This window comes from Monodelphis domestica, chromosome 5, assembly GCF_027887165.1.
Source record: "Monodelphis domestica isolate mMonDom1 chromosome 5, mMonDom1.pri, whole genome shotgun sequence".
Lineage (NCBI taxonomy): Eukaryota > Metazoa > Chordata > Mammalia > Didelphimorphia > Didelphidae > Monodelphis > Monodelphis domestica.
Window position 1 is genome coordinate 137,803,493 of NC_077231.1, and position 22,521 is coordinate 137,826,013.

At 38.1% G+C, this 22,521-nt stretch overlaps 1 protein-coding gene across 1 annotated transcript in view; it reads left to right on the top strand.

The window, feature by feature from the left end:
- Nucleotides 1-20,004, top strand: part of SSPN (sarcospan) — a 59,202-nt gene extending 39,198 nt beyond the window's left edge. Inside the window, exons 2-3 of the mRNA XM_001362721.5 lie at nucleotides 5,128-5,214; nucleotides 13,815-20,004. Of these exons, the coding sequence (XP_001362758.5) occupies nucleotides 5,128-5,214; nucleotides 13,815-14,180 (453 nt within the window). The 3' untranslated portion in view covers nucleotides 14,181-20,004. The remainder of the gene's footprint in view (nucleotides 1-5,127; nucleotides 5,215-13,814) is intronic.
- The last annotated feature ends 2,517 nt before the right edge of the window (nucleotides 20,005-22,521 follow it).

A 22,521-nucleotide genomic window follows, 5' to 3' on the forward strand; every position in this document is an offset into this window, starting at 1 on the left:
ATCTCCTACTTTATTATAGGATGGAGTCAATCTGAGTCAAGTTTTCCTAATGTCTCCCTAACCCACCCACCCATAAACCTTAAAACCCTTTTTTCCCACTCTTGTCTTAGAAAGAAACTTGGCTTTTCTTCTTGATATTGCTTGTCCTCACACATGTCCTACTTCCATCCTTTCCTAATTTCTCTATTTGTTTTTGTTAATTTGTTCACCAATCCTCATGTCTATATAGATGAGGAGAGCAGCTATGTGATGCAGTAGATATAGTGTCAGGCTTGAAGTTAGGAAGATTCACCTTCCTCAGTTCAAATCTGGTCTCAGACATTTACTACCTGGGTGACCCTGGGTAAGTTTGCTCCAGTTCCTCATTTGTAAAAAAAATAAATTGAAGAAGGAAATGGCAAGCTACTCTAGACTCTTTGCCAAGAAAATCCCAAATGGGGTCATGAAGAGTTAAACATGACTTAATAACAAAAAATATGGAGACACTCCTAATAGTTATTTCTAATCTCATCTCCTGAATTTCAGAGAAGCACTTTCTGCTACCTGCTGAAATGTTTTTTCTAGGAGCTGTACTTCAAAATATACCAAACTAAACTCATCATCATCCCCCCAAAACCTTCTGCTATTGCTAACTTTCCTGTTTTTTATTCTTGGTACCACCATTTTTTCAGTCACTTATCATAGAAACCTCATAGTCATCTTTTGCTATTGCCTCTGGAAATACTTTCCTAATTTTCTTTACTTTCACAACCATCTTTTTTCAGTCACTAATTGCCTCTCAATTGGACTTCCGAGTTCTCTCTTTTTCTGCTCTTTCCCCTTTAAAATAATGATGTAATATTTATTCAAAGCATCAATTATGTCACTTACCTGCTCCAAAAACTTGAATGGCTCTCAACAGCAAGCTAAATAAAGGTAAAATTCCTTAGATTATACTCATCTTCTTTGGTCTCACTCCAATTTGTCTTTCTAGACTTATCTCATATCACATGCTTTCTCCGGGGATTCTGTCAAATTCATCACTCCACAACCTTGATCTGCTCTTTCCTGCCTCCAAACATTTACTTATGATATCCTGATACCTAGGATTCTGCCCTTCATGCCCAACTTCCTTGTTTTCTTGAAATCTTACTCAGCTGAAATTGATTCCCTACATTGCTTTTTCTGCTCCTTCCACCTACTTCTCTTATCACTTACCATATTCCACATCACCTTATTTATTTGTGCTCATTCCTACTAAACAGCTGAGCTCTAAGAAGACAGGATAAAGTCATAATTTTTTTTTATCTCACTGAGTTACTAGTTCATAGAAGAACACTAGAAATATAATAAATTATACTCTACAATAAATGTACACTGAGCACTTAATATGTATCAGGTACTCAGTTAAGTGCAATAGATACAAATAAGAAAGACAGTCTCTGCCCTCAAAGATCTTGCAATTTAATGGAGAAAGGCACAAAAAGAGATCAAAAGGGTATATGGGGAGTACCAAAGGGTACCCAACAAAGGGGCACAATAAAAATACTGATGGGGTTGAAACCAAGTAGAGCAGCAGGTAGCAAATGAAGGGATGGATTGCTTTTTGAGCCCTCTTTAAAGGGAGCCTGTGAGAGTAGTTTTTTGTACCACCTAATTAACTGTCTCTAATCAGAGAGGCAGAAGCAACTAAGGATGTTGATAAGATAGCAAAGCTGACGTAGATTCCAAGATAATGAGTTTCTTGCAGATGAGTTTATCTGGTGATACATCATCAATTCTAGAATGAATCTAGGAAGTGGTAGGGAAAGTCGCTAAAATTTCATAATTTTTGTATGAATCAACATGTATAATATGATAGCATATCTGTATTGATGCATATATTTGATTTATATGAATTCAACTATGAGAGAGAGTGAGGACAGGAAGAGGGGCAGAGTGTATATATATGAAAGAGAGACAGAGAGACAGAGAGAGACAGAGACAGGGAGAGGGAGAGGGAGAGGGAGAGGGAGAGGGAGAGAGAGCTGTCTGCCATTCCACTCGAATGCATATGCTACAACTGAATGTGAGAATGGAGAGGAAATTGTTCCCTAAATCTCAGAGTTAGAACATCTCCCTGCACAGTCTATTTATTCTGTTTAGAGCTGTTGATTAGCCTTAATTGGCTGCGATGTTGATTGGTCTAACTTGACCTTTTTAGCATTGCTGGTTAGCTAGTTGGTCTCTGGTATGTTCCCTTTAACTTCCTTGTGTTTCCTCCTGACTTCTAGAGAAGCAGCAAGCGCAGATGAAGTATAGGTTATGACGGGCTGTGATCTCTAATATCACACTTAGGTGTGAAGTCCATTCAAGCATATTTCCCCCTCATCTTCAGCTTTCCTTCCTCTTAAGTCTTCATCTATTTTTTAAACTCTTACATTTATCTTAGAATCAATACGATATCTATAGACATATATAGATATATGTATGTATATATATGCCTGGTTCTAAATCTCCTGAACTACCTACTTGCCCCCACCTAATAATTAAAAAAAAAAACACCTTATCTTCTATCTTAGTATCAACTTTAAAACAGAGAGGCAAGAGCTAGGCAAACTAGTGTTAGGAGACTTTGTCGGGATCAAGGTTAGGAAGTATCTGAGGCCAGATTTAAAACCAGGTCCTCCTAACTCCAGGTCTGCCATTCTACCCACTGTACTCTTTAGCTGTCCCCCACTCTTTACCTATTTTTGTTTTCTTCTTTTTGAGAAGTCCTAATTTCCTCTTGACAAACCAATAGCTTACAGGGAAATGTGGATATGAATTTTGCAATCAATTATTTTCAGATCTATATGCTCTCTTGACTCAGAATTATTTTTTTAAGAGAATCTAGTCTCTTTACAACAACAACCATTTAAAGATACTTCATAGGTGACTGATTTTTCATGGGGTAATTTTTACTCTATGTGACTTCCAATTTAAACACTGAGTTTAGAAGCTAATCAGTGTAACATGTATTGTCCAACCATTATTTCTGAAATAAATTTTGATCTACTTATAGAATTTCTTTGGAATATTATAGAAGGCAGAGGCATTTACATAAAATTTTAGTGATAAAGTCAGTTGTAAGTGAAGCTACAGTGCTATTTTTATCTTATTTTGTTTTTTTTCAGAATATTATTAATAGAAAGCTTTGTTTAAATGGAGGCACAAAATCAGATTTATAAGGTGCTGTCAATTTTGCTAATTATTAAAATGTGAATTGGCAAAGGCAAAATAAAGTTTCTAATTTTTTGCTAGTATTAGCATTGAAAACTCTGAACTGCAGAAAGTTATTTTATACAAGAGAATGCCAGCGTGGCCTAGGTATTAACACTTGAATCTCCACTAGTCACACAGCCATTTCTAATAAGTGCTCTTAAAAAAAAGAGCCCAATGCCACCAAATTATAGTGTTACAATTGTTAGAAGCCTTAGAAGCCACTGAGTTTTACTCATTCTTGAAAAAAAAAACAACTCCACAACATACTGAAGGCTGAAAGTTGTCAACTAGCTTTTACTTGAAGACCTCTAATGAAGGGGATTATGCAATATGACCAGTATAGCTCTAACATTTGGTAAATTTTTCCTTCTATCTATCTATCTTCTTCTTTCCAGTGTTCATCCACTATTTCTAATTATTCCTTCCATGGCCAAGCAGATCAAGAACTAACACTTTGTATATACAACAACTTTTCAATTATTTGAAGATGGCTATTGTGTCCTCTCAAAGTTTCTTTCATTCAATATAAGGTTCCCCAGTTCTTCTGACCAATCATTACATGACCTGATCGAGAGATCTTTCATCTTAGGGAGCAGTGAAAAATTCCAAATAGGTACCTATCTTCCAATGCTTACAGTGTCTGTGAATCCTTAATGAACAGGTACCAACTAGATTGTTTTAGACATCAGATTTAACACTAAAATATTCACTAAAAAATCCATTTGTGGCTGTAAATGGCAGCCATACCTTGGTTCATCTTCACCATAGTATCATCACCGTCTGTGTCTTTCAGTCAGCTAGAGGAGTACAATCCACCCAACATCTCTTTGCTTTGTTTCCTAGAAAGAACTTTCTAATCGGTTTCACCAACACATGTAGTGGTAGGCTCTTTAACAGGAAATTTTATCTATTGCTATTAAGTCATGCAGTCAGTACTAAAGATGCAAAAACCTAGAAACATCTTTAGGGTATAAAAGACATTTGGTATCTATCTGGATTCCTGAGCTAGTAGAAGGATCAATTCACACTTTCTGGAATAGATTATGTGCATTAATTTCAAAGGCTAGAGCACCCTACAAATAATGTAAATGGGAAAGAACAGGAAATTTGCATTCCCTTAAAAAAGTCACATTTGTTTGCATTTTAGGAAGCATTTAAAAGAACTGCTAACATAGTAGGAATTATAGTTTAGGTTTGAAAATAGCTGCAGGGATGGGAAATTCTGGATATTATCAACTGAGATACTGAATGACTTGCTAAATGACTATCATCCAAAATCTTTCTTTTAGTAGTACATTAGTCACAGAATGCAATTCTTTTGCTTATTTTTTCTATTATAAAACTAGCTTTCATAATTTTTTTTTTTGGCCGAGGAGAGGAGAGCACAATGGGGTATGGAAGAAAGAGTTGTCCTTAGAGCCAGGAATTCCTGGGTTCAAGTCTTGGATTCAATTACTAAGGCAGATATGATTCTTAAGATTTCCATAAATTCAGGAGTCATCAAAGGGCAATGGAAAGAATTGCTGTGTTCCCATATCATAGCTATGAACATGGATCTAGAGCTGAAACAGACTTTGATCATTGATCATTGAGTCCCACTCCTTCCTTTTATAGACGAGGAAACTGTGACAGAGACAGAGAATTAAGAATTTCCCCAGGGTTTTACAGCTAATTAATGCAGGATTTGAACCTAGACTCCAAGTTCCGTTCAACACCTTCCCCTTTGAAGTTAGGTTTACTTTGTATCTAAACCAGTTTTCCTAAGTCAAGCTTAAGAAAAATCATAAAGTACAAGGCAAATAGTTCAATCATAAAGATGTTGTTGGTGAGAGACATCCTGACATAAGTTACTGGGATACGTGACTCTATCTTGACAATGTCTCTTTTCTATGTACTTCATTGCAGGTTTGTGTGGTGTCCTATCTTGGTTTGTTCATGCTCTGTGTCTCCTATCAAGTCGATGAACGGACATGCATCCAGTTTGCTATGAAAGTAAGTTACAGTAATTTCCCTCTCTTATAACATTGTTCAGAAAGAAACATAAAAGTGTTTAAGCAACCAAAGACCTGCCTCAAATTGAATTTTCCAGTAGCCATTCAGCTAAAGAAATACATTTGGAGGATACAATATATTTAGATCCAGCCTCCAACAGGTTAATTCTGGTGTCTAATCAATCATTCAATGACCACCCCCACAGCAAAAACTATTTTAAAAATCTCAGACTTTGATTAAAATTATTAATAATTTCTAGCAACTAGATTGACATGAAACAATTAGTCTCATTAAAAAACTGCTGATGGACCTTCTTCCTCTCTTCTTCCCAGAAGTGGACTATGGGTTTGGAACATCGCGCACATCTGATATGGTTAATGTGTTGTTTAGCTTGGTGGGACTGCTTTTCTTTCATTTTAAGTCCTTTGTAACAAGGGATAGCTCACTGGATATGAGGAAAGATATTTGGAAATGAATGTGAGGTATGTAAAAATAGAAAATGCCAATAAGGAAGGGGAGGACCTAGAAATTCATAGGCATTGTCATGGGACTGATCAAAAAATTTTGCTGAGTTTCAGATATATATATATACATATGTATATATATATATGTATAGATGGAAATAAACTCAGCAAAAGTTATATGTGTATATATATATATATAACCAAATATCTCCTTAATCAATATTATATGTAATAAAATCAATATTAGTAAAATACCACAAATAGATAAAAATATTTGTTCTATGATATATTATATATATTTATAATAAATAAATTTTAATGTTAAATATACATAAAATATATTAAATATAGAAATATTTGTTAAAAGGAAGAATTACACAAATCTCCTTTTATGAGAGGGCTCATAGAAATAGAAAAGCATATTAGGTACATCTACAGCAGCTGATTCCAAAAGGGCATGATGAGGAAGGAGGAACATGCAAGATTTGGCAGCCAGATATGTTTTCATCAGCTGAGTATATTTTTCCTCTGCTATGGACAGTGTATTTGACTGGAGCAGAATCAAGTCCAAGGCATTTGTTGCATAGTAGATTCTGTTCCAAAGAGGGATGTGGACACACCCTTTTAAAGGGCTTAAGGGGACAGATAACACAGCATTGAAAAAAAGGAAAAATCAATCCCTACATTTCCTCCACTGTTTTAGCAGCAGAGAACAAAAAGGTTTTTTATACTGTTGTTTTCTCTCTCCTATTGTTCATTTTTCCTCTGTAAGAAAAACAGATATAAATATACTGTTTTTTGAATCAAGAAAATATTATAAATGCATAATTTGAAAATGTCAGACTCTGAGAAAATAAAATGCATGACTATATACTTAAACAAATTACCAATGATAATATAAGATGAAAGACCATGGACTGTCATACCTAGATTTTAACATTTTACTTTCCCACTGTACCAGAGGTCTTTAACTTAAGTTATAGATAAATTAAATGGGATCCCTGAAGTTGAATGGAGGAAAAAAAATCTCATCTTTATTTTCACTAATCTCTATCTTAAATTTAGTGTTTCCTCAGATAAAAAAGAAAAAAAAAAACCTTGTCTTCTGTCTTAGTATCAATTCTAAAACAGAAGAGTGGCAAGTGCTAGGCAATTAGATTAAGTGACTTGCCTAAAGTCATACAGCTAGAAAGAATCTAAGGCCAAATTTGAACCTAGGTCCTCCTGGCTCCTGGCCTGGCACTCTCTCCACTGTGCCCTTTCCTCAATTATTTAAAAATGTTATTCTGTACTGTATTGAATTAGGAAACCAGCTACTAATTAGCTATGTGACCTTTAGTGAGTCACTGACCTGGACTCTGTTTCCTGAAGTCTATGTTCTTTTAAATACCTTCTAAATTCCATTAATCTGTGATGCAGTTTTCTGAGTTTGCCACAAATCAGCTAATATATGAGAATATATCATATATAATTTATGTTAAAAATATTGATCTAAGAGAGGATCCATTAACTTCACCAGACAGCCAAAGAGGTTTTATGACACTAAAAATGTTAAGAATTTCTTGTTTATACCAGGGTCTACCCCTTAAAAGTAGGAACCAAGAAAAGAGATTTTATGTAGTTTAATGGCTAGGAGGGACTTCAGACATTATCTAGTTCAACTTCATTTTACAGATAAGGAAAAGGAGGCACATTAGGGCTAAATAACTTGCCTAAGTTTACCCAGGTGGTAAATAAATGGCAGAACAAAGTTTCAAACTGAGGTCTTTTGACTCTCTTTCCAGTGGTATTTTTTGTTACAGGCCATACTGTTGTAGGCAACTTTGGTCTCTAATTACTTCACCATAAAGGTTGACATGGGTCCCTATATGAGATACATTGGAGTAATTTTTCTCAAAATGGTCTACAATGAGTCCTAAAACACCCTATTATTGAAATTATTGTTTTAAATGAACCTTCAGTCATTTGTTAATGGACATTTAAAAAGTCACCTGGGAGGACTTGACTTCCAAAGTTGATGACAAAGTTCTGTTTCAAGTGAAGCATTCTACTACCATGGAAAAGTCAGACCAGGGCACCATAGTAGCATTGAAATGGGCTGAAATTGATTTCAAAAAAAGGTCTTGTGTAGGGGACCAGTCTGCCAGACCAATGGGTGACCTTGTCAAATTACAGGTGCTTGTTTCCCCAAGGGGTACGTGACAGGCTGGTTTCACAGTGGGCTTTAAATGGTCTCATAGTCACCCCAGGAAAGGGCAATAACACTAGTCTTCATTTCAAGATAGCCTAGAAAAACCATCCTGACATTTGTGTGCTAGTTGAAAGTAAGGCATGAGGGTGAGGAGAAAAAATCCTCCAGTGTCAGGCAGGTGGAGAATTCCTTACTAGGAAGAACTCATTAGCCAACATTTTTCACTTGTGACAGGCATTAACAAACACTGAGGCTGCATTTCTCTACTCCTCAATGTGACTTTTAGTGACACTCCCTGCCAGTTGTCTAAAATACACACCATTTTTGCTTCAGGCTTAAAATGAGCTAGAGGAACCCCTGAGTTTGAAGGAGTCCCACAAATCCCAGATGGCTTCTTTGGTGCTTGTTCTGCTGTGGTATAGAGGCTGTGTGTAACAAAGGGCATCCCTAGATATCCAATATTTGAGTGTCACAAGCAGAGGAGACTGGTTTTGAAAAGTGGGGATCTTTTTCTTATATTTAATTCCAAATAGCCATTTGGGAGGGTTGGAGACCACTTGGGGCACTTGATTAGAATTTATCATTTTCCTCTCTCCAGTCTGCTTTTCTTTTTTGTTCATGGTTGTCCTTGGGCCTCCTTCTTTTTCTTTCTCTCAAATGTCTTTAAAACAAAAAAAGACAAAAAAAAAACAACCCAGTCTTTTGCAGGGACACATTTTGGCTCCTTGGCAGCCTTTCCACACCACCACCAGGTTTGCCCTTTGCCAAACTGCTTCTTGGGCTGTCATGGGATTTGTCTGCTGATGTCAGGCCTGCCTTGAGCTTCCACAGGCCTTATTCTCTTTGGCCTCCCTCTTGATTTTCAGACATGCATCCATTTTCATGTGGGTTTGCAGACACATTCCCAGCAAATTCCTCAGGAGAGTATTTATGAGCAAATTACCTTGTGCCCACATTTAGGAGATATTTTGGTGGCTCTCCACTGGCTGAGGCTGAATCCTCAGCTATGCTTTAGAGGAAGTCCTTTTACAATCCCAGCCAGAGAGGAAGGTAATTAAATTTAAATAGTACCACCCTTATCCTGAAGTCACCCTCATTTAAAAGCTGCAGTCAGGGACTAATGAAATTTAGGGGGCTTCTAAACAGAGATGTACATTCTGAAATTCCTTTATACCAGCAGAAGGGGAGAGAGCTGCCACTAGACTCCAATTCTGCAATAGGTCCAGCTTTTCTTCCCTCCATATGCCCCCATCCCCCAGCTGCCATGTGAATTGAAAGATGGATGTTTCTTGACAGTTGCAAGACAAATATGTCTTGAGTTTGGATTTTATCAAGATATATTTGCCTGACTTTCCAAGGTCATCACAAACGCTTTTATTGATGGTTATTCATGTCGTGGAGGTAAAACAAGTGGCTTCATTTAAAATTGCAGATTCTAACCCAGAAGCTTGTTGCTGTCAGATAAGTGAAAAAGCCATGAAAGATAAATGTTCTAACATGAAGGAACGCAGTCCACAGGCTTATTTCAATCAACTAAATATATATATTTTTTAAAAAAAACTTGATTCTGTGGCTCCTACATGCATGTGTAAGAACCAGCCTCGCTATATGTGGCATGCATGGATATAAATATATTCATTTTTAAGGGCGATACCATTTATAGCACATTGCCTGTTGGAGACATTTACTAAAAATTAAGCGGTCCGTGATTTTAGGGAACTACATTATTTCCCGTCGCTTCTGCAAATGAAATAAGATGGTTACTTCATGTATCATATATACTTGACCACAACAAAGACAATGTAGGTGGGAGAGAAGGGCAACAATGTTGAAAACCAGATGTTATTTCTACGTATTTTGTGATTTTAATCTTAACTTCTCTGAGTCAAAATGTCTTTTTTTTTTTTAACTCTTATTTTCTGTTTTAGTGAAAACTCTAAGACCCAAGGGCAAGGGTGAGGCAAATGGGACTGAGTGACTTACCCAGAATCACACAGCTAAGAAGTGTCTGAAGTCAGATTTAAAAACAGGTCCTCCCAACTCCAGACCTGGCACTCTATCCACTGGGCCACCTAACTGCCTCCAAAATGTTTTCATTAAAAATAGGAGACCAGGACTGTTTCCATCCTACCACAGTTGGATATTGGGATGATTATGAGAAAATGATGTGTGTAAAAACTCTTTGAATTATTTACAGATTGGACCCTAGGGATGATTATCATTATAAAATTGCTGCAGGGTATGGTCCAAATGTATGTTTTGAGAAATTGCATGCCTAAGGAGGAGGAGTGAGGAAAAAGCATATTTGTGTGTGTGTGATTTAAGTTGTAACCAGTATTAAAAATGAAAATGGTTCGTGAGAGGTAGTTAACATGCCTGGAGATGAACTTTAGGAATTCTGGCACCCCGGGACAGATTTGGGTGTGGGGTAGTTACTCATATGTCCCTCTTACCTATGGGATTGAGGGGGACTGGAGATGGAGATCATGGCCATTGAGAAGACTGAGGAACTGAAAGTCCAAGGCGTTTGAAGGGAGCAGTAGCTGAGATCAGAAGACTATGAGCCAGTTGCAAAAGCACATTGGGAGTTAGAAGAGTGATCTAGACCATAAGGATATGGCTTTATGGAAGGACCTTTAAAGGAAGAGAGGCAGTTGCTGAATTCGATTTGATGAGGGAGAGTCTGAAAGTGACAAGGGGATGAATAAATATGGGAATTCCTTTTCCCAAGCTTTCATGGAAAGGGATGTGAAAGAAGCGGTGGTTAGACTTGGTATAGGTGGCAAGAGATGTGTTATCTTCAGGAGAAATATGAACTCCAGTGCACATAAGAAGATAGAATCTGAAAGGACTCTAACAAGGATCATGGATTTAGAATGGAAAGGGACTTAGAGATCATCTTGTCCAAACCCTTTACTTTACAGATAATGAAATTGAGATCTCCAGAAAAGTATAGTTGCTTATTCAAGGTCACAGGCACAGTACCAGTATATGACATTTGAACCCACAGCCTCTGAATCTAACTCTAGTGATTTTTCCACTATGCTAATACAGTGTAACAGGCAGCAAGTGGATAATGGATAAAGTGTCTGGAGTCAGGAATACTCATCTTCCTGAGTTCAAATCTGATCTCAGACACTTACTAGCTGTGTGACCCTTGGCAAGCCACTTAACCATGTCTGCCTCAGTTTCCTCACTTGTAAAATGAGTTGGAGAAGAAAATGGCAAACTGCTCCAGTATCTTTGCCAAGAAAACCCCAAAATGGGATCACAAAGAGTCAGACATGACTACAATGACTAGACAATAGCACAATAGTGTTCATTTCTGAGAGAGTGAAGTGGAAGGATAGGTTTGAGGAGGGCGGTGAGTGGGAGAAAAACTAAAGCTGAGTTTACTCCTGTGGAATTGTTGGCAGCTAATGGGCTAGCAGTTAACTATTAACTATCTTCCTTGTTGGTCTCACAACCCTGATTCTGGTAATCATACATGATTAGGGCAGGGGACACAGTCTAATTCCCTTGGCAACTAGCCACAGGCCACTGTGGGGATGGTGGCAGCGTAAAGTGGTCAGTTTCCCCACATTAGCTTCAGTTCTTCCTATGATTCCTTTTGCCTCACCAGGAAGCAAAGAAGGACAAGATAAGAAGTGTGATTATCTGATCTGAATTTTAATTGCTACTCATTCCATCAACACTCTTGGATTTATGGGGAAACATATGGGCAAAATTCATACCCACATGTAGAGAGCATAATTATTTGTATTCTTGGTGTAAAGAATTCTTGGAACTGGAGCAACCTGTTGTTTTCACCCTGATATCATAAAAGTACTACTTTGCCTTTTAGTACCTTAGCAGCAATCACTTTGTATTTCTCTAGGATATATCTCCAAGGACTCCATCGTGTAAATAATCTTTGTTCCATCTCAAAGAAACAAGAATACTTAGCAGGCTGTTTTATTGAAGAGAGAACTTGGTTTGTGTGAAGATGACAAGCTCAAAACAAAAATTAAAAATGGTGGTGATTGTGATTCTGTGATTATTAAGATGTCCTTGACTATTTAGTTTTGGCCTCAGAGAACTACAGCAACTCCTCTGTTTTTTAGCCTCACTAAGACCACCAAATTAGAATCTGGAAATATCAGTATTTCCATCCTCCACTCCCACTTCCCAACATGTACATACTCAGAGATAGATGGTACCTACCAGTAGAGGAGGTAATTCAGATGTAAATACAAACTCACTAGGGCAAACTAAGGGGAATGTAGGGGTTATGTCCCCTCCCAACTGCATTCATAATAGAACACTTAAATTTCAGTTTTCCCAGCTGCTGTCCCAGGATGCATCACTTGTTTAGATATTAGGGAGAAAGAACAAGTGAATAAAGCATTATGGTAGCTGAGTCTAGGCTACAAGAACAACAAAAAATGTTGATTACTGTTGCTGTTGTTGCCATCTAGTTGGTCAAGGTTTGAACAACATTTTGGACATGATGTAGATCTCCCTTTTCCAGTTGAGGCTCAGTCTATGTGAATGAATGGTTCAGATAAAAGGTTTTAGAAGTGAAACTGGCACTAGAGATCAAATGGTCCCATCCCCACAGAAGAGAAGAATGAGGCTCCAGTGATTTACCCAGGATCATACAGACTGTATAATTACCAAGACTGGGATTTTTTTATGCTTCATCACTGCTGCTGCTTCCCCTTAAATTTCCATCATTCTCCAGTGCCAAAACTAGGATGAGGGTCAATGGGTTTTTGGTTGTTTTTTTTTTCTTTTCCAATTCCAGGATCAGCATTCTTCTCACTAGGCTCATGGTTTTCACCTTTTTAATGGTTGTAAAATGCTTGCTCATTTATCTTTTGCACCCCTAGGATTAAGAACTCTATTGGGATGAAACCCTAGAAGTGTTGGGGCAAACATAAATTAAACATGACTGGCAGAACCCTATACTAAAAACCAAAAAAACTTATTGATGTGGAAAAAGTGGCCCCATTACTATTACTTTTGGCTAAGTCTCTGTTAGTCCAGCAGAAACCACTCTTGTATTGCCTAGTCTTAGTTCCACCTTAACATCTGGGGTTCTGGAGGTTGGGAAGATGCTTTCACCTCTGACAGAGACAGTATCTGCCTTTCAGGGTGGCCAGTTTCTTTAATGTTTGCCCATTACAGCTCCCATAGCACTCCTATGTGAACAGTTCTGTCATAGATGGACAGTATTCATGAAATACACCAGCCTCTACTGAGCAATAAGAGATGTGCTCCAGGTCACAGACAATAATAAACTGGCACTTACATGGTACTTTAAGGTTTGCAAAAGACTGTATCTATATTATGCTATTAGATCTATGTTTAGTTTTTTGGGGAGTGCTTTTTATGTGCTGAAAACCATGACTTCAAAGAGGCCAAGGAGTCATAGGATTATAGATTTAGAGTAGAATAGGGATGTGGAAAAATGAGGACACTAATATACTATTGGTGGAGCTGTGAACGAATCCAACCATTTTGGAGGGCAATCTGGATTATGCCCAGAGATAAACCTGTGGATACCTTTAGACCTAGCAATAACACTATTAGATTTATTTCCTAAGGTAATCAGGAGAAAAGGGAAATGATCTATTTATAGACACTTCCTTGCTGTGTGACCCTGATCAAGTCACTTAGCCCTGCTTGCCTCAGTTGTAAAATGAGCTGGAGAAAGAAATGGCAAGCCACTCCAGGATCTTTGCCAAGAAAACCCCAAATGGGGCATAAAGTGTCAAACACGCTGGAAAACAGCTGAACAACAAACAGCATAACCATCAAGTTTGACTCTTGTGTTTTATAGATGAGGAAACAGAATTCTTACTCTCAAAGAGCTTTTGGGAGGAGAGAATGGGGTTCCTGCTTTATCCATAGGATGACTTGTTCTCTCTAACGGGAAATCTTTCCCCCTTTCTTTCTTGCAGCTGTTCTACTTTCTGCTGAGTGCCCTAAGCCTGATTGTCTGTGTGCTGGCAGTGGCCTTTGCTGCCCATCACTACAACCAGCTTACACAGTTGATCTGCAAAGACACCCTCGATTCCTGCCAGTGCAAAATGCCCACATCGGATCCACTAAGCAGAGCCTTTGTTTACCAGGATGTCAGTGACTGCACCAGCATCACCAGCACGTTCAAACTCTTCCTACTCATCCAGATGGTTCTCAACTTGCTCTGTGCCATGGTGTGCTTGCTGGCATGTTTCATGATGTGGAAACACAGATACCAAGTCTTTTATGTGGGTGTCCGCTTGTGCTCTCTAACTACTTCTGAAGGCCAACAGCAGAAAGTCTAATTTTTTCACTAACGGCAGAAGGGTGGGGAGGAAACATTTTACCAACAGTCTGGGCAACCTGAATAGTTAAAAACAGCAACAACAACATTTTTGGCACCAACTGATGTGCATAAAATCTCAATGAACATATTTTTATATATTTTAGTAATACTATTTCTATTGCAAAAATTTTTGGTGGGAAAAAATAATTTAGAAAACTATAGGATTGTAAAAGCATAGCTCAATAGATTCTTCCAATAAAGCCAATTCCTGATTATCCACAATGGAGAAAGATAATAGTGATCATTGAAATCTAAATATAGTCCCTAATTGTTATTTTCCTCATTAGCTTTAGGCTTCTTCCCTATTCATTAATTAGGTAAAAATTGATATTCTGAGCCCCGAAACAAAGCATTGCAAAGAAACCCATTCTCCAATCCCAGAAATACTTTTTGCATACACCCTGGGGAACCCCTTCTTTTTTGTGTCCCCCTCCCCCAAGGGGCCCGTCGCTACTAGAGTAGTAGTTATACTGTTCCAGACAGGTACATTTGATTTGATTCATTTGATTTTCATCTCCTGTCATCCCACACTGAAGCAGATTCAAAGTGGGTCTCATAAGGAAGGGCAGGCAATGGAGGTCTAGATAACCCCCTGAGATAATCCCACTGAGATAATCCTCAAAAACTAGAGGATAAAAGCCTTATCAATCTAGGGACTAGTTACCACAAATGTTTGGTGAACCGAGTTACTAGGAATTCAGTCTCAAGCAAGCCTTTCCCTGGTGACAGTTCCTCAATAATTGAGAGGAGACGATCATTATATCTTGAACAATCTAGATGTTGAAAAAACATTTCTTTTAAACTCTTTCCTTCTGTCCTAGTAACAACTCTAAGACAGAAGTGCAAAGGCTAAGCAAATAGGGCTAGGTGAAGTGTCTGAGGCTAGATTTACCTCAGCTCCTCCCAATTCCAGTCCTGGTGCTCTATCCACTGTGCCACTTAGCTGCCCCGCGAAGTTATTTTTTAATAATTATACTTTCCTTCCAGTCCAATGGGACAGCCATTTTTAAGTAAATTGTTGCTTATATATGTTCAAAAGTCCACTAACCTGTTTACAATGAAAATGATATCATCAGTATTCCTGTGAATTGTACTCATTTAAAAAAAAAGAAGCTTGGAAGAACTATTTTTATTGAGAGTTGAGTTTTATAAGGGAAGGAGATTCATAAGTAACTTGGGTTAAAAGATATATATAAACCCAAGTAGAAGGGAATATGTAACCATATTATTATCTATATACTTGGATATCCTAAACATTTTAGTGCTCTAAAGTGGAAAACTGAACTAAGACTTTTGGGAAACTCTCTATAACCTTTAGGAATCTGGACAATATTGTAGAGTCCTTACTCAAGCCCACTCATATTAATGAGAGTCGCATTTAGGCTTCTGAACCTTGTGTGCTATCGGTACTGCATAGTGGGATCCATTTAACAAGCATCTACTGAGCACCTACATGTGCAAAGTGGCATAAACATTCTCTAGGCTCCATGGACACAATTTGTTTTTAAAATTGAATTCCATACACTACTAGAGTGTCATCATTTTTATGAAGGCACTAAAAATGGGGAGTCGTAAGCATAAAAGAACATTCTCCATACAACACTGAAACTTGTTAGCATGAAAGCACACATTCAAGTTGTTACTTCAGTAATTCTCCACATACTTTTCCTATTAATATTCTTAGCCAGCTACAAAATGGCAAAAATCCCACAAAATCTTTTGTGCCTTGGAAGACCAATAAATAATTCCAATGTGATTGTGAAAATGAAGTTTCTTTCTACACAATGCCAAATGTCTGGATGAAATATGAAAAATTCATTCAATAGCCCAGATGTGTGCAAATATCTAAATTATTTTAGCTGAAAACCTATTGCTTTTTAAAAAACTTTTCATCCAGATATTTTGACATTGGCTATATAGAACTTAGATGCAAAAGTAATAGAGAAAGATTGGGATGGGGGAGGGAGAGAGAGGAAGAGGGAAGGGGAAAAAGGAGGGGAGGGAGAGAGGAGGGGAGGGGGTAGGGAGGGAGAGAGAATAGAAGCAGCTTTGTAGCTCAGTGGATTGAGAGAACCAGGCCTAGAGACAGGAGGTCTTGGGTCAGTCACTTACTAGCTATGTGACTCTGGGCAAATCACTTAACTCCCATTGCCTATCTCTTACCACTCTTCTGCCTTAGAACCAATACACAGTATTGATTTTAAGATAAGAATTTTCTTTAAAATGGGAAGTCTTCTAGAGCTAGAAATTTGACAACTGAGATTGTCTATATTGTACCAAATACCCTGAAGACAAGCTAAATAACAACTCACATTTATGTAATACTTTATGCTTTGAAAAGTGTTTTCTTCACAACAGTCTTGAGAGGAAATGAGCAAGCATTATTGACCACATTTTGAACAAAAGAAACTGAGGCACAGCATTATTTGATTATTATGGAATATCAGAGTTTGAAGAGATCTCAAAAACTATATATTTCTGCTTCATTCTGAAAAAAAAAAAAAGAATCCCCTCTACAACAGACAAATCCAAATTTCTATTTGTTTGAAAATTTCATTTAAGGAAGAAGTCAAGACTGACAAGGGAGTCCACTCCACCGTGGAACATCTAAATTCATTCAATTTCCCCACATTGCTTCTAGTTTTTTCCTCTGGTATAAAGCTAAAAAGATCTAATCTTCATTCTTCATGTTCATATGATAGTCTTTCAAATACCTAAAGGCAACTATCTTGTCCCACCGTTCCCTGCTCTGCCCCTCAAATACCTCCCCTCCTCAGACTTGTCATCCCCATTTTTTCCAGGTGATCCTTGTATGGCATTAATCTGAATCCCTTGACTGTAATTTTTTCTGTCCCCTGACAATCTTTGCTAAGATGTAGTACCTAGCATTGAACATGATACTTGCAGATGTGGTTTGACCAGGGGAAAACCCTTCACATTATACCTCTCTTCATAATCACAATATGGGCTAATTTTGAGCTTGTATTTCCACTATATCCTCCCAATTCTTTTCTGATGAAATGACGTTTAGCCATACTTCCACTTCCCTCCTATCATACAACCATCTTATTCTGGTAAAGTTGGTTTTTTGAACTCAATTCCATGAAACTTACATTTATCACTATTCAGTTTTCTATTACTACATCCTACCTAATGTTCTAAACCTGTCAAGATCTTTCTGAATCCCTCCTCTGCCACTCATTGTGCTAACTCCCCTCCTAGCTTTGGGTCATTGGCAGACTGGATAAACACACGATTTTTGTTGTTATCTAACACCATTGATACAATTTTTTAAACCCTTGCTTTCTGCCTTAGAATCAATAATAAGTACTGGTTCCAAGGCAGAAGAGTGGTAAGGGCTAGGCAATCTGGGTTAAGTGACTTGCCCAGGGTCACACAGCTAGGAAGTGTTTGAGGTCAAGTTTGAAACCAGGTCTTCCCATTTCTAAGGCTTGATTCTCTATCCACTGAGCCACCTAGCTGCTCCTTTTATATTATTTTCTAGCCCATATTGCCATCTTTTTCACAGGAGGAATATAAGATATTTATCAGATGTTTTGTTACAACCTAAGGAAACTATATCTATAGCATTCCTTTGCCAATCTAGTAATTCTCCCAGAAATGGAACAAAGGTCAGTTGGCATGTCTTATTGGTTCCTTGTCATCTTACCTCCTTTTCAAATATTGTCTCATCATCCCTTTTAGAAGATTAGGGGCTAACCCTGAGGTTTCACTGGTAGAGGGGATTTCCTTCCCTCTGCCAATATGGATTGATAGCTTCTCTATAATTTGCAGTCTTAGAAGGTTGCCCAGTGCACTGAGAAGAGATTATAAGATTTTTCCCAGTGTCAAACAGCAGGTGTGTACCAGGGGGATACCTGAACCCAGGTCTTCCAGACTCTGAGGTCTGATCTCTATCAATGCCTTTATGCCTCTTTTTATTGATTCATCTTAAAATTCCTTTCCGGTGCTACAGCATCTAGGCCCCCACTGGGTTTAAGGGTTTTCCTCTGGAGAATCAAATCAATCTGAAATCTCCAAGGGAGTAAAGGAAAAAAAATCTGACATGAAAGAAGAGAAAGATTTCTGTGCTAGGAAACCTTTGTATATTGATAGATTTAAAAATCATGCTGTATGAGTAACAAACTGCTTTGGTCTGTCTTTGAGGCATTTTGATGTGGTGTTTTGAAAATATTGAAGTTACAATAATGGCAACAGAAAAGGAACAGATACACAGCTTACACTCAGCAAAATGTCACATTTTTAAAATCTGGCAACAGGCTGAGATGGTGACTGTCTTTTCAAAGTCCTGTGATGTTAAGATTTGCTCAGTCCTCCTCCTCCTCCTCTTCCACCTCCTTCAACAGCATTAAATGAAACAAGACTTTGGAAAAAAGGGGAACAGCCGGGACTTGGCACTGGCTGAGATGGGAGGAATACAGCAGCCTCAAGCTCCAGACTTTGTAAGTGAGCCCACTCGTTCAGACCGTGCCTTTTCACGTGATTGCCATCTGCGCCTCCCAGCTCCTTCCAACTCTGTGTAGGCAGCTCCTTGGACTCATGCCTGAAAACATAGCTCCACCAGGGCCCTGGAAACTGTAGTCAAGTCAGAGGCCTAAATTCTATTCCCTCCACTGGATTAAAAAAAAATGGAAATCATCTATTCTGAGGGAAGATTCCAGCGACAGAAATCAGTGTGTGCTGCTCAGACAGAGACAAACTTTTATGGACCTATTTTCTATTCCTGTACACTTTAATACTTTCATGTGTCTCCCCATTGGTCATAAGTTTGGAATTTTAAGGGACCTTAAAAGTAATTTTTTTCTAATGTCAGTTCAAAGATGGGGAAACTGAGGATGCAGAGAGGTTAGGAGATTTGCCCAAGGTCATGCAGGTAGCAAATGGCAAGAGCTAGGATTTGAAACTAGTTTATTTGGCTGCAAATCTAACACAATGCCCTTTTATTTTAATTTAAAAACCCTTGCCTTTTGCCTTAGTATCAATACTGTGTATTGGTTCCAAAAGGAGCAGTAAGGGTGAGGCAGTGGGGGATAAATGGCTTAACTAGGAAGTGGCTAAGACCACATTTGAACCCAGGACTTCCTGCTCTGAAACCATTGAGCCACCTAGCTTCCCCCCACATAATGCCTTTTTATGCATGCTATAAATTTGGAAACTCTTTAAAGATATTAGCAAAAGTCCCTCAAGAGAGGGACAACAGCTTAGTGGCTTTTAAGGCTCTATGAAAAGAGCTTAAAAAGGATCCCTTAAGAAACCAATCATTCCCATGGGGAAATATACCTTGATTCTTTCTCTCAAGAAGTCTCTTTGATACTATTCCATAGCCACAAGTGACTGGAGATGGCCACTCAAGTGCACTCAAAGAGACTGGCTCAGATTCAGGTGACATGGACCATTTGTCCGGGAAGCCTTTAGCAAAAAGGGGAAGGGGAGGACAAAACCAATTTCACTCTACCAACTGTATCAGCCCACATGGAGAAGGCTCACTTGTATCTCTCCCTCCCATGCAATGAATACCTTAATCCTCTTCATTTGCTTTTCCAGTACTTTATTATCTCACTCACTTGCTTAGCTCCACTGTAGTCTACTAATTAAATGCTATAGAGGCACTTTCGTGCTTTGAGTTTATGCTTCTGCGTAAATGAAATGGTTAATAGAAATTCCAGCTCTTCCTACTTGTTTAAGGGGGCTTGTTTTTAAAGGGGACATGTGTAATGCATATTTCCTTTGCTAATAAAACACTTTCATATTCTCGGAAGACATCCATGTCTGCGCAAAGCTATTAAAACTGTGCTTGAAGTGACTCTGTACAGGACATGAATTGATATACATAAAACTCTCAAATTAATTTCTTCTTCAAAATCTGAATCCTGAGCATACAAGAGCTAATGCTCATTTCAACTCCTTTATTCCAGCTGCTATCTCCCTTTTGGCACATGTTCCCAAGGCAAATAAGGACTGAGCAGGGAAGAGTCTGCCAAAGGCACCTTGAAGACAAGCTTTTCATTTAAATATCTCTGGTTGACTTAGAAATCTAGATAGGTGGTGGCTGGGAAAAAGAGAGTGTGTTGTATCTGAAGTGCTCTATAATGGAAATGGTCCTAGATTCAAGTTGGGAGACTTGGGTTCTAGCTCTATGATTTTGCACAAATTACTTAAGATCTGTAGGCTTCAGTTTTCTTGTTTGTAGAGGAAGGAAAGAAGAAAGGAAGGAAGGAAGGAAGGAAGGAAGGAAGGAAGGAAGGAAGGAAGGAAGGAAGGAACGAACGAAGGAACGAAGGAACGAAGGAATGAAGGGAGGGAGAGAGGAAGGAAAAGAGGGAGGGAGAAAGAAGAAAGAAAGGAGGGAAAGGAAAAGAGGAGCAAGGGAGGAAGAAAAGACATTAAGTTTCTATATGACAGAAACTGTAAATGCTTTATAAATATTATCTTGATTGATTACCTTGAAGGTAGCTACTATTAGTATCCCCATTTGACAATTAAGGAAATTGAGGCAGTCAGTTTAAGTGAGTTGCCCGTTGTCACTCAGTCAGTTTCTGAATCCATATTTGAACTCATATCCTCCTGACTCCAGGCTTCAAGCTCTATCCACTGCTCTATCACCTTGCTCATAATTGAAATAGATGATGTCTATAATTCCCTGCCAGCTATAAAATTCTCTCTTCTGTCAGGTAGAAAAGATGACTAAAGCCCTGTGTCTGAAGTGAATGCCACAAAATAGGACCATATTAAAAAAAAAAAAGCACCTGATATGTTTATAGCACTTGGCAATCTAAACAAGTCATTTTCACATACATAAACTCATTTGATCATCACACTAATTCTGTAAGGAGGGTAAAATGGGGATAATGAGCAGATGAGAAAAACAGTTTGAGAGGTTGAATGAGTTGCCCAAGGTCATACAGCTAGGAGATGGTAAACAGACTTCCGACATTTTCCACCTCTAATTATAGAGACAAAAAATCTATATACTTTGGTTTTTAGCTCATTTCCATTTCACATTCTGTGTCAAGATACTGTTATCAACATATTCTGAAGAAGATAATTTTGTTATACATGAAATTGCTTTTCTTTTCAGTTTCGCTAGAGGCAACACAGTGGAAAGTGAAATTTTGCATGAATGGGAGAGAAGCACAAGTTGAAGGGGGAAAAGAAATACTTGTAGGGGCCAAATTCATTTACACTGGCAAGTCAATGGGCTATATGCCTTGGTTTGGCTAATTGTACCCATCCATAGTCGAGCCGATTTGGTCCTTGGAACTTTCTTCTGTTCTGTAGATCATAGCTTTTACATAGAAAAGTGGCTAAGAATACAATTTTATGCAATTTTTCATTATGACAATCTCAACAAAAGTAGTATTAGGGCAATAATACAAAATAGTCCACAAATGAGAAACATTCCTTTTAAAATGGGAAAAAAGAAAACAGAGTAGTTTGTACAAACCTCACCCTTTCTGCAAATGGAAAACCACAAACTGTAAGAGCTGGAAGGGCCCTTACAATCATCTAAACCAGGGATTCTTAACTTCCCCCACCCCGTGTTATGGAGCTCTTTGGCAGGCTGGCAAAAGCCAACAATGGACTGCTTCTCAGAAGAATGTTTTTAAAAGCATAAAAGTATATAGGATTACAAAAGAAGCCAATTGTATTGGAATACAATTATCAAAATATTTTAAAAACCAAGCTCCCAGATCACATATTAGGAACCTTTGCATTCTAAACAATGCCATTCATTTTGTAGAGGAAACGCAGGCATAGAGAAGTGATTTTTCCAAGCTTGGAGTCAGTGCACAGCAGAGCTAGAGCGAAGGTTTTCTGATATGAAGTTCTGGGCTCCTTCTTGCCCTGTCTCACACTGCTTCAGATACAGTCTGACTTCATTTATCCAGCTCGTCTATTCAAGTAATTTTATTTAAGGACTTCTTCGTGATTACATGCCAAAGACATTCCAGTGAACTAACCAACACCATGGAATCCCTCCTCTTTGGGATGGCCTTCTTTGTCCTTCTCCTAAACCAGAGAATAGTTCTCAGACACCACAATGTCATCTCAGTCACCCCTTAGATACTCCCACTTTCATGCATTATAACATATTTGGCCCAAACTACTTCATGTACGTACATGCGTGTATGTTGGGCTATAACATAGCACAACTGATTCTTATTCATGAATCCAAAAGGAATTTTGTTTAAATACTAAATTGACTGTTTCAGTCTTTGGGTTAAAAGTGAAAAGAAGATAAATCTTGAAAATTGCACTGATTTTAAGCATAAAAAAGT